This window comes from Carlito syrichta, unplaced genomic scaffold, assembly GCF_000164805.1.
Source record: "Carlito syrichta isolate Samal-C Ts95f unplaced genomic scaffold, Tarsius_syrichta-2.0.1 Scaffold117897, whole genome shotgun sequence".
In the NCBI taxonomy this organism is placed as follows: Eukaryota; Metazoa; Chordata; class Mammalia; order Primates; family Tarsiidae; genus Carlito; species Carlito syrichta.
This window is the reverse complement of record NW_007061993.1, coordinates 364078-375308: the sequence shown is the minus strand read 5'-3', so window position 1 is coordinate 375308 and position 11231 is coordinate 364078. Positions and strand designations below refer to the sequence as shown.

At 61.5% G+C, this 11231-nt stretch overlaps 1 protein-coding gene across 1 annotated transcript in view; it reads left to right on the top strand.

Moving 5' to 3' along the window:
* The window catches only part of COL20A1 (collagen type XX alpha 1 chain), a 29527-nt gene that overhangs the window by 9376 nt on the left and 8920 nt on the right, over positions 1-11231 (top strand). Inside the window, exons 12-26 of the mRNA XM_008074774.1 lie at positions 176-299; positions 444-583; positions 1036-1165; positions 1417-1559; positions 1733-1865; positions 2272-2420; positions 2558-2687; positions 4303-4341; positions 6344-6482; positions 6914-7056; positions 7315-7424; positions 7846-8004; positions 8097-8174; positions 8785-8871; positions 9875-9928. Coding sequence (XP_008072965.1) covers positions 176-299; positions 444-583; positions 1036-1165; positions 1417-1559; positions 1733-1865; positions 2272-2420; positions 2558-2687; positions 4303-4341; positions 6344-6482; positions 6914-7056; positions 7315-7424; positions 7846-8004; positions 8097-8174; positions 8785-8871; positions 9875-9928 — 1758 coding nt within the window. The remainder of the gene's footprint in view (positions 1-175; positions 300-443; positions 584-1035; positions 1166-1416; positions 1560-1732; positions 1866-2271; positions 2421-2557; positions 2688-4302; positions 4342-6343; positions 6483-6913; positions 7057-7314; positions 7425-7845; positions 8005-8096; positions 8175-8784; positions 8872-9874; positions 9929-11231) is intronic.

The window sequence follows — 11231 nt, the reverse complement described above, 5'->3', positions numbered from 1 at the left end:
AGGGGAGGGGTTCATGGGGGAGGGGGTTGATGTGGGAAGGGGCGAGGAGAGGAGGGACACAAGGGGGAGGGGATTGATGGGGGCGGGAGCATGAAGGGAAGAGGGGATTGAGGAGGGGAACTGGAGGAGGATGGAGGGCAGATATGGGCCCCACCACCATGCCCTGTCCCTGCAGGTGCGGGTGGCACAGCCCGAGGTGTTGCTGGATGGCCTGGAGCCCGGCCGGGACTATGAGGTCTCAGTGTGCAGCCTACGAGGCCCCGAGGCCAGTGAGGCCCGTGGTATCCATGCCAGGACCCGTGAGTGCCCACCCCAGGCTGTCTGCCCCCACAGGTGCCCCCTTGCACCCCGAAACCCTGCACAGGTGGGGATAAGGGCCCTTGGGAGACCCGCCTTGCCCTCGCTGGATGGCATCTAGCCCCAGGCCTTGCCCTGCTTTGCAGCCACCTTGGTGCCCCCACGACACCTGAGCTTCTCGGACGTGAGCCACGACTCAGTGTGTGTGTCCTGGGAGGGCACTCTGCGGACTGTACACCTGGTCAGGATTACCTATGTCTCCAGCGAGGGCGGCCACTCGGGGCAGGTGAGTTCAGACCCAATCTGAGGCCTGAGTCTCTTGAGAGCCTGTGGGGGTACCCAGTGCCCACATGGGGATCACAGGGGACTCAGCATCCTGGGGGGACCCAGCGCCCACACGGGCACCACAGGGAACCTAGCACAAACGCTCTCATGGAGACCACAGGACATACTCTGGCAGGCGTGGGGTGGGTGAGCAGATAGAGGGGACTCAAAGAACCAGATATTCTATGACAGCCACAGGGGGTTGCGGGACATCTGACGTGGAGGCCAACGTGGCAATTGGGAGGGACACCCTGCCAATACCTCTTTTGGTCTGCTTGACCTCATCTTCCAGCACACATGTGTCTTCCTCATCCTGGGGGTTCCTGGGGTGGTTCCGACGCAGGTCCTACGCCTGGGTCTCCCTCGTAGCAGGGGCTCCAGGTACATGAGGAGCCTGCCTGTGTCCCCCTACAGTTGGAGGCCCCTGGGAATGCCACCTCGGCCACGCTGAGCCACCTCTCTTCCTCCACCACCTACACTGTCCGCATTACCTTCCTCTACCCTGGGGGCAGCTCTTCCACGTTGACTGGTCGTGTGACCACAAGTGAGTGGGGAGAGGCCGGGGCTAGGGTCCAGCAGTCGTTGGGGGGGTTGCTGTCCTGCCCTGTGGAGTAGTTCAGATCACAAGTGCATTGGGCATTTGTGCTGGGCCAAGGCAGACATTGTGACAGATAGGACGTAGGCCCCTTGAGGGTGAGACAGGCCCTTGGGATGCACCTGGGTGTGGCTACCCGGTCTGAGACGCCACGACTCAGGCCTGCAGCCCTTGCCCTCATCTCCACATGCGTCTTCCAGGGAAAGCCCCCAGCCCCATCCAGCTGTCGGTGACGGAGCTTCCAGGGGATGCAGTCCGGCTGGCATGGGTGGCCCCAGCCTCGTCCGGTGTGCTGGTTTACCAGATCAAGTGGACGCCCCTGGGAGAGGGGAAGGCGCACGAGGTGGGCAGTAGTGGGCTTGTCCTTCAGAGGAGGCCCGGGTCCAGCCCCCAAGGTCAGGCCCAGGGCGCCAAGCCCTGTGGGTTCCCTTGTCCTGTGTTGCATGGACACCTCCTGCCCTGGCCCCATCGTGAGAACCCTGTGGTACCAGTTGACGCCTGGCACTCCTCCCTCAGATCTCTGTCCCGGGGAGCCTGGGCACGGCCGTCCTGCCAGGCCTGGGGAGGCATGCAGAGTACGAAATCACTATCCTGGCCTACTACAGGGATGGTGCCCGCAGCGACCCTGTATCCCTCCGCTACAGCCCCGGTAGGTGGCCCTTCCTTTCCCCCTTCACTGATTGTGTAGCAGGAATAGCCCAGAGGGAACCACAAATCACACCAGCAAGCTCCTGACTGCTGGGTCCTGCAGGGCCTCCTCGAGTCCACAAGGGGGCAGGTGTTCATCAGTGGCCAAGGGTCTGAATCACTTGGTGTGGTGATAGTCTGTTGCAGAGGCAGCCCAGGCAGCAGGCGTGGGGAAGTGTGGTGTGAGCATGGCGAGGTGTGGGGACTTGGCGGGGTGTGGTGGGTAATGCTGTGCTCTGGGGACCTGGCAAGGGGCACGGTGTGGGCATCAGGCAAGGTATAGCCAGGGAGTGGTCAATGGGCTGGTCCCCGGCTGCAGAGAGGCCCCTCTGGAGGGCCCTGAGCCCTGCAACCCCGCTCTCGCCCAGCCACGGTGATCAGGAGCCCCCCCTCCAGCCTGGCCCTGGCCTCAGAGACCCCTAACAGCCTGCGGATCAGCTGGACGCCCCCCAGTAGCCACGTGCTGCACTACCGTATCACCTATGCACCTGCCTCGGGCTCGGGGCCTGAGAATTCAGTGAGTCTCAGTGGGAATGGGGCGGCCACCCACATGGTCCTCCTGGTGTGCTATGGTGGGACAGATGGAAGAAGCTGAGTGGGCAGGTGAACAAAGACGTCTAGGAGTCAGGTCAGGAGACCACGCCCCACCCCCAGGTCTCCCTGCCGGGATCTAGGAGCCACGCAACGCTGTCCAACCTGCAGGCGTCCACCAAGTACAGGGTCCTGGTCTCAGCCATTTACAGAGCAGGCGAGAGCGAGGCAGTATCTGCCACAGGCCGGACAGGTGAGTGGGCACCAGGACCCCAGGCCCAGCCAGTCCAGACCCAAGTAGCACAGACCCAGTCAGATCCCAGACCCAGCCAGGCCCCCAGCCCAGCCAGTCACAGCCAAGCCCAGACATATCCAGACTCCAGACCCAGTCAGTCATCAGATCCAGACAGACCCCAGACCCAGCCAGACCTCAGACCCAGCCAGACAGAGCCAAGCTCAGATATAGCCAGATCCTAGACCCAGCTGTGCCCAGACCCAGCTAGTATAGGCCCAGCCAGACCCCAGACCCAGCCAGATACAACCAGGCCCAGACATAGCCAGACCCCAGACCTAACCAGTCCCCAGTCCAGCCAGGCCCAGATGCAGTCGGGACCAGACCCAGCTAGTACAGAGCCAGCCAGACCCCAGACCTAGCTAGACCCCAAACTCAACCAGGCCCAACCAGCCTCAGACCCAGCCAGGCCCAGACCCAGTCAGCAAAGACCTCAGACCTGTGGGGCTACCCAGTTGGACAGGGTGGGAACCATGGAGAAAGGTGAGCTTGGGCCCTGTCTACCCTGTGACGGCCCAGCACTGACAGAGGGACACAGGAAGTGCATGTGAGACCCTCCATTTTAGATGCTCAGGGCCATTTCCACGGCTGAGGCCACACCGTACAGACATTCCCACAGACCCTGGGACCAGGGGTCCCACTGCAGCCCTTTCACTGACAGATGCCAAGAACTGGCGAGAACTTCCATGCCTGCCTGGGAGGTGCTGGGCAACACCCAGCAGAGTCCCCAGTGCGGGCCACAAACACGAGTGGGGTCATGGTGGTCCGAGATGACCAGGAGAGTCCCGGGCTGGCCCTGCCTGGAGCTCCAAGGACAGGGACATGGTCTCGGTCGCCCCAGGGTCCTCCACTGGCAAGGCCCGGCCCTGCAAGGGGCCAGTGCTGGCCGTTTCGTATGTCCTGCGAGTTTTTTTGCACAACCACTGAGCTCGGAGCAGAAGGTCTCCGGCCAATCTCCCCAGCTTCCCCTAGGTGGCCATGCCATGGGGTCTCCTGGTTTCAGCTTGAATGCCTTGAGGATGGGTCCCCAACGCCGTGGCTGGGCACCCCCCTCCCACGTGAGGGAAGAGTGACTCCTCACGCAGCAGGTGCAGGTTCCTGCCTCCTCCACCTGTGGACACTTCTGAGCACCTGCTGTGCCTGGTAGTGGGATCAGCTCATGTCCTATCCCCCAGGCCCACACATGTCCCCGAGCCTGCCTGAATTCCTGGCATCCTCTTCTCTGTTGCCAGGGACATGCTGGGTGACCAGTGCCTTCTCAGTGTACAATGGCCAGTGGGACCCCCGCCTTTGGCCCTGGGCCTTGCTGGGCTCTGTCTCCCACAGAGGCAGGTGGAAAGCACCTGCTCACTGAGATCCCAGAGGGGGCAGGACCCCTCCCTGGCCCAGAGGTGTGAGGACCACAGGCCTTGAGGCCAGAGAGTGGGTGGGCAGATGGCAAGCAGCCCAGACCCATTCATGGACCACAGGAGAGGTCAGGGCACATCCTCAAAGCAGCTTCTCCCTTGGTGGTTCTGCCAGACTTGGGGACGCCAGGGTCATGCCCTACTCATGCCCACCCTCTGTCTCCTCCCAGCAACCTGCCCGGCGCTCCGACTCAACAGCTCCCTCCTAGGTGGGTCTTGGTCTCAACTGTGATAGCTGATCCCTGCTCCCTCGGTCCCCTCCCACAGCCTCTCAGGCTCTTCCTGGGGATGTGGGGCAAGGGCGTCATGACCTGGGGCTGGGCCACCGTGATGCTGGAGGGTGCTTAGTTAGGCCTGTGCTGCGCAGACTGTCCCCATGAGGCTGGCAGGGCCATGTGACTCCAGCCTTTCAAAGGAGGAACAGGCTGGCCAAGGTCACGGCCAGGATGACTGAGCAGAGGCAGAGCTGCCCTGAGTCCTTTCTGACCTCATCCTTTCTGGCCTCTGGCCTCTGCTGACCCAAGCTGGGAGTGTGAGGTGCCGAGCTTGGGGGTCCTCATACATGCCACTGAGAGTTGAGACCCTCCCCAGAGAAGGGGAAGTGGCCATGGAACTCTGTCCTAGCAAGGGACGGTGCCCTGGGGGTGCAGGGAGGGGCTGCTGGAAGGTAGATGTCTCTCGGCTGATGCCGAGTCTCACCTTGGGCCCCAGCAAGTGACCCTGTGCTGCTGAGCCTGCTGTGGGGACAGGGCAGGGACTGCAGGACAGGGATGGGGACAGGGACGGTGGGGCAGGGATGGGGACAGAGATAGCAAGGCAGATGGATGGGGGCAGGCATGAGGGGGCAGGATAGGCAACTGGGCTACTGACTTGAAACAGGCCTAGAGGAGCTGGACCTTGCTGCTCCCCCCACCCCAGTTTGCAGGACACTGATAAGCACTGTGTCAATAGGATTTCACCCCTCACTTTGTACCAATTAAGACTGGAGGAGGAGCTCCAGTCTTAATGGACTTTGAGGGCAGCAGTGGGCACACGCAGAGGGCTCCATGGCCAGTCCTGGGCCCTGTGGGGCTGGTGGGAGCAAGGCCACAGGGGTCTTCAGGCAGCTGGGGCTGCCAGGCTTGTGCCCCCAAGGGACTCATAGCAGTGTCTTCCCTGGAGAGAAAGACAAGCCTTAGAGGGCTGGGTGGGGCTACAGAGATGGGTGCTGGGGGCCTCAGCCTGCTGGGGGCTCTCCCTATTGGGGCCTCTGCCTGCTGAGGCCCCCACCTATTGAAGTCTCTGACTGCTAGTAGTCCCTGCTTGTTAGGGTCCCCACCTGCTGGTGTCCCCACCTGTTAGGGTCCTCATCTACTAGGGTCCCCACCTGCTGGGGTCCCTGACTTCTGGGAGTCCCTGCCTGTTAGGGCCCCTGCCTCTTGGGGTCCCTGCCTGCTGTGGTCTCTACCTGTTGGGGTCCCCCTTGCTGGGTTCCCCCTGTTGGGGTCCCCCAATTGGGGTCCCCACCTGTTAGGATCCCTGCCTGATCCCTGACTGTTAGGATTGCTGCCTACCAGGGTCCCTGCCTATTGAGGTCCCTACCTACTGGGGTCGCCACCTGTTGGGGTCCCTGCCTGTTTGGGTTGCTGCTTACTAGAGTCCCTGCTTGTTGGGGTCCCCACCTACTGGGGTCCCTGCCTGTTGACATCCCCACCTGCTGGGGTCCCCATGTGCTAGGATCACTACCTGCTGGGGTCCCCATCTGTTAGGGTCACCACCAGCTGGAGTTCCTGCTTACTGGAGTCCCTGGCTGTTGAGGTCCCTGCCTGTTAGAGTTACTGCCTACTAGGGTCACTGCCTGTTGAGGTCCCTGTCTGCTGGGTTCCCCGTTTGTTAGGGTTACCACCTGCTAGAGTCTCCATCTGCTGGGGTCCCTGCGAATGGACAGAGAGCAGCAGAAGTTGGGGTCCTGTGGGGCCAGGGGCCAGCCCTGTCTGTTTCTGGACCTCTGGACTGGGCACTTGGCCAAGCATCTTCCCTGCGTGGCCTGAGGGTGGCACCCCACCCAAGTTGGATTCTTGGGGTGAGATAGGTGATGCTGGGCCCAAGCCTGAAGCAGACGCCTGTTCACCCCTGCACTGACTCCCCTGCAGCCCCCCACCACACTACGTTCCCTGGGTATCACCCAGTCCCTCCCTGCCTCTGTTCCTCAGTCAGCCACCTGTCCTCTAGGGTTTGACCTGATGGCACCCTTTGGCCTCGTGGAGAAGGCTTACGCCTCCATCCGTGGTGTGGCCATGGAGCCCTCAGTGCTGGGCGGGGCCCCAACCTTCACACTCTTCAAGGACGCCCAGCTGACCAGACGAGCCAGGTGCGAGGGCAGGGCACGTGCTGGCAGGACCACTCAGACACCTGCGAGTGGGTGGGCAGCTCCCAACTTGAGATTGCCCTCCCTGGGGTGGTCTTGGTGATCTCTTATGAACCACTGACGTGTTCTGGGATGATCCTGGGTGCGGGCTGGGGCAGTCTGGGACCCTCGAGCACTTCTGGTTGCCCTGGAGGGAGTTCTGTCCTTTACACACCTGTGTTACTTAGCGGGATGCCAAGGCAGGGGAGACCCTGCTTGGCCACTAGTGCAAGCCCTGGGAAGCCAAGCAACTCCACACTCACCTTGCACCCGGGAAGGGTGTGCAGGTTCAGGGGGTCCATCATAACCACAGAGCAGCTTCAACAGGTGGGGCTTGTCCCCACCAGGCCTGGCTGCCCCTCAGTCTGCTCATTTGCCTCCTGTCCCCCTCACAGTGACATCCACCCGGCTGCCCTCCCTCAGGAGCACACCATCGTTTTCCTCATGCGCCTCCTCCCCGAGACACCCCGTGAAGCCTTTGCGCTGTGGCAGATGATGTCCGAGGACTTCCAGCCCGTCCTTGGAGTTCTGCTGGATGGTGATCATGGGCCCCGAGTGGACCTCGGCTGTCAGGAGGGGTGGGGCTGCCCCAGGCTGTGGGTTTTGAGGAAGTTCAGCTCCAAGCTCCCTGGCAGCAGGGACATGGGACTAGGTAGGAGGCAGGTATCCTGAACGGGATTCTCTGTGGCATCAAGGGCCACCCAGGCATCATCCTCAGGGCTGCTTCTCATCAAAGGGGCCGCCCTGCTGGAGGCCTGGCACGGTTGTCCTTACCTGCTCCTCCTCTACCCCACAGCTGGCAGAAAGTCCCTGACCTACTTCACCCGAGACCCCAGGGCAGCCCTGCAGGAGGCCAGCTTCGACCTACAGGAAGTGAGGAAGATCTTCTTTGGAAGCTTCCACAAGGTCTGGGGAACTCAGGGTCCACCTCCCCCATACCCCGAAGCTCTGGGATAGGAACTGCCCCCCAGGTGCTGTGGACCAATACTTCTTCCCTGTAGTCACCAGAACTCTCCTTGGGATGAAACATTGCACACTGGAGCACCTGTCCCTTTGCCCTGATTGTTCCATCTTACCGGGTCAAAGCACACCCAGCTCTTCTCTGTGGGTCCCACAGACCCTCAGGAGGCACCTGCTGCAGGTGCCATTGTGTCCATTTTACAGAGGGGAAACTGAGACCCAATGAGTATCGTGGGAGGCCTGGGGCAGGGTCAGATCCTGATGCCCAGGCTCGGGGAGGGGCAGCCATTCCACTAAACTGGCGTGGCCTGTAAGTGGACAGCGTGGGCCCTGTCTGGGCCTTGGGAGTCTCCCTGCTGTCTTGCAGGTGCATGTGGCTGTGGGCCACACCAGGGTCAGGCTCTATGTGGACTGCCAGAAGGTGGCCGAGCGCCCTCTTGGGGAAGTGGGCAGCCCACCCACCACCGGGTTCGTCACGCTGGGGCGGCTGGTCAAGGCCAGGGGCCCCCGGAGCAGCTCAGCCACGGTGAGCCTGGGTCTTATCCTGCGGGCCAAGCTGGCCTGATAGTCGGGGACTGTGGGCTCTGAGGCTTGTCTGACCCCTGCCCCGCTCTACAGTTCCAGCTGCAGATGCTGCAGATCGTGTGCAGTGACAACTGGGCAGATGAGGATCAGTGCTGTGAGCTTCCTGCGTTGGTAGGTGGCAGTGTGGGCCTGGCCACGGTCCCTCGGTCCTCTTCCAGCTCCAGGAAGGAGAAGCAGAGGCCCACTTGAGGGCCACAGGGCTTGGGGGTCTGTGGGCTTGTCCAGGTCATTACTGCGCTATGAGAGATTAAGGCAAGCTTTCTGGATTAGGTGGCCTCGGGGGCCAGAGGGTGAGTCCAGAGTGACTGGATGGGAGAGTCCTGGAGGCCCTGGGGGAGGGGCACTCTCAGTTGCAGGGGTGGCTGCTGCTGTGTCCTCAGGGCCACTCCCTATCTCTGAGGGCCAGCTGGAAGCAGCTTACAGTCAGGCCAGGTGCCCCCAGCCATGTGGGGATGCAGCAACCTGCGGATGTGCATAGAGGCCTTTGCTGACTCCACAGTGTACCCAGCAGAAGTTGTGCTGGAGCCTGGGCTGGAGTGAGAGAGAGAGATCCTGGGGGACTGAGTGTCCAGAGCCCCACTGCACACATGGGAGCTTCGTGGTTGCACCCAGGTGTGGGTCTGGAGGTGTCCTGAGGGCCAGGTTTCCTTACCTGTGTTGAATTCTGGGGTCAGGCAAGAGCCAGGGGGAGCATCTAAGAGTGGGTTTTCTCTTCCTGCAGAGGGATAGAGAGACTTGTCTGACCTTCCCTTCTGCCTGCACCTGTTCCTCGGAGACCCCTGGACCTCCAGGGCCCCAAGGGCCTCCAGTGAGTCCAGCAGTGTCTCCCCTGAGGGTGACCATGGGCAGGTGTGGCGCGGGTGCCCTCCCATGCTCCTTGACTGGGCAGAGACCAGCCCACCAGCAGCCCCACCCTTGGCCAACCGTGAGGATGAGATGCGGGTTTCCACCCTGTGGCACACCCCCTCACCCCAGCCCATGAGAGGAGCCTGGTCGGCCCCTTCCTTCCTGCTGGCTGTGCCTCCATCTCCTGAGCCTTCTCTGGCCTGGAATTCAGCATTTCTGAATATCAGGGTGGGAGGGGGCGGGGCCTAGCTGGGCTCCAGGGCTGGCTGTGGCCATAGCTGTCTCATGGCTACTATGAGTCATGGCCACTTGGGCGGCCTCTGTCCTGATACTGGTGGCCTAGACCTCCTGCAGCAGGTGTCCTGGGGACCCTTCTGCACAGACCCCCAGGAGCAGCTCTTTGAAGGCCTGGATGATCCTGAGAGGCTCCTCAGACCTCCGTGGCTGGAGCTGCCTCTGCCAACCGAGGCTCCAGGATCTGGCAGGTTCCACAGAAGGAGCTGGGGCTTTGAACCCAGATCTGCCTGAATCTAGCCTGTGCCCAGTTGTTAGAGGGCAGGGTAGGTCAGGATGACCTTGCCACTGGAAGCCCCTTCCTCTTCCTCCCAACAGCAGTGGATGGGGGTCCAGCACTAGCCAGGGATGGGACTGGGAGTAGAACTGGTTTGTATCCCTCCACTGCAGTTTTGGGAGTGCTGGGGGCAAAGCCTGGGCTGCGTAAAGCTAGGATGGAGCTGGAGGTGGGGCTTGAGAGGCTTGGGCCAGGCTGAGGGTAGGGCTTAGCCTGGGCAGGTGCTAGAACTACGGGTGTGGGTTGGGCTGGGGGCATGGCTTGGGCTGGGTGGGGCTGGAGCTGGGGGTGGGACTAGAGCTGGAGGCAGGGCCTGGGCAGGTGAGGGGTGGTTTGTGCCCCTCTGCTTGGCTGGGCTAGTGCTGGGGGCTGAGTCCTGCTTGTGCTTTTCCAGGGCCTCCCGGGGAAGGACGGCACCCCAGGAGAGCAGGGCTTCCCAGGGCCCAGGGTAAGTCTTGGGACCCTGGCTCTTACCTGGCAGAAGAGGATGCCATGGCATGTTCATCAGCATGCAGGCAGCGAGTGGCAAAACCCCTTCCCTGTCAGAGTGGGGCGTCTCCCTTAGCCAAAGGCCACCAGAGACTCTGATGCGCCAGGGAACCCAGGGAAGCGGGCTGGGCTCCCCCCACATGCCTGCTGGGCACCAACACCACACCTGGTATTTGATGGAAGTTCCCTCTTCATCCTAGGAGGTAGAACAATCTCATGGCATGGGTGGGGAAACTGAGGCTTGCTGAGGTGAGAGATCTGTCCAGGCAGCAGGCCTGTCTGACCCTGAAGGCTCCCATGTCCACCTGGTGGGCATGTGCCCAGTGCCTTTTGTAAGCCAGGCAGAGTACCTTCATACACATCTAGCTTCGGGTACCGGGCCATGCGGGAGGCTGTGGGGGGCTCTGGCTCTGCGGAGAAGGATGATGAAGGCAGTGCCTCATCCATGACAACCGCACGCATACCAGTTGCGGGAGTTGGGGGTTCCCTTCCGGTTCAGGTCTAGAAGTCCACCTAAACCACAACATGGCACAAGCAAGACACGAGGTGCAGGAGGTGTGACGCCATGCACCCCCTTCCCAGCCCTGGTCCTCCCCAACCCCAAACCCCACCTCCAGCAGCCTTCCAGAAAGTTCTGTGCAGCCTAGTCCGGCAAGAATGCCTTCTCTGTGAGCTGCCCGTGCCCCTGCATGGCTGTGCACGTTCTGCTGGAGGTTATCTTGGGAATCAGCTCTCAAAACAGAGTCGCTGAGGGGAAGGACCAGTGCTCCTGTGCTTGGGAGGACCCGCCACAGCCACACTGTCCCCTTGAAGGAGGCAAGGTGCCCTCACTGCCACCACCACAGCTTTGTGCCCCACCTGCTCATGGTTGGCTGATGTGGCTGAAATGCATTTCCCCTCCAGACAGCGGGATGCCCTATAGAAGGTGCTGGTGTTCTCCCGTTGGGGGCTGTCCGTCCCCTCTGTTCCTGGTTTCTTATTAATTTGTGGGAGTGCTTCCTACTTAATGGAAGTGGCTGTGTGTGATGTGGGTGGAGACTGTGCTGAGCATGGTGTAGTTTTTCTTTTGACCTTGTTTGTGTTGTGTTTCCATGCAGATTTTTAAGTGACTTTCACCAAGTCAGCGCTGGTGGCCTGTCCTCTGTGGTTTTGAATTTCGTAACCTGTTCTTATTTTTTTTTTGAGTTGGAGTCTCACTCTGTCGCCCAGACTGGAGTGCAGTGGCTGCTCCTGGCCACTGCAGCCTCGACCTGCTGGGGCTC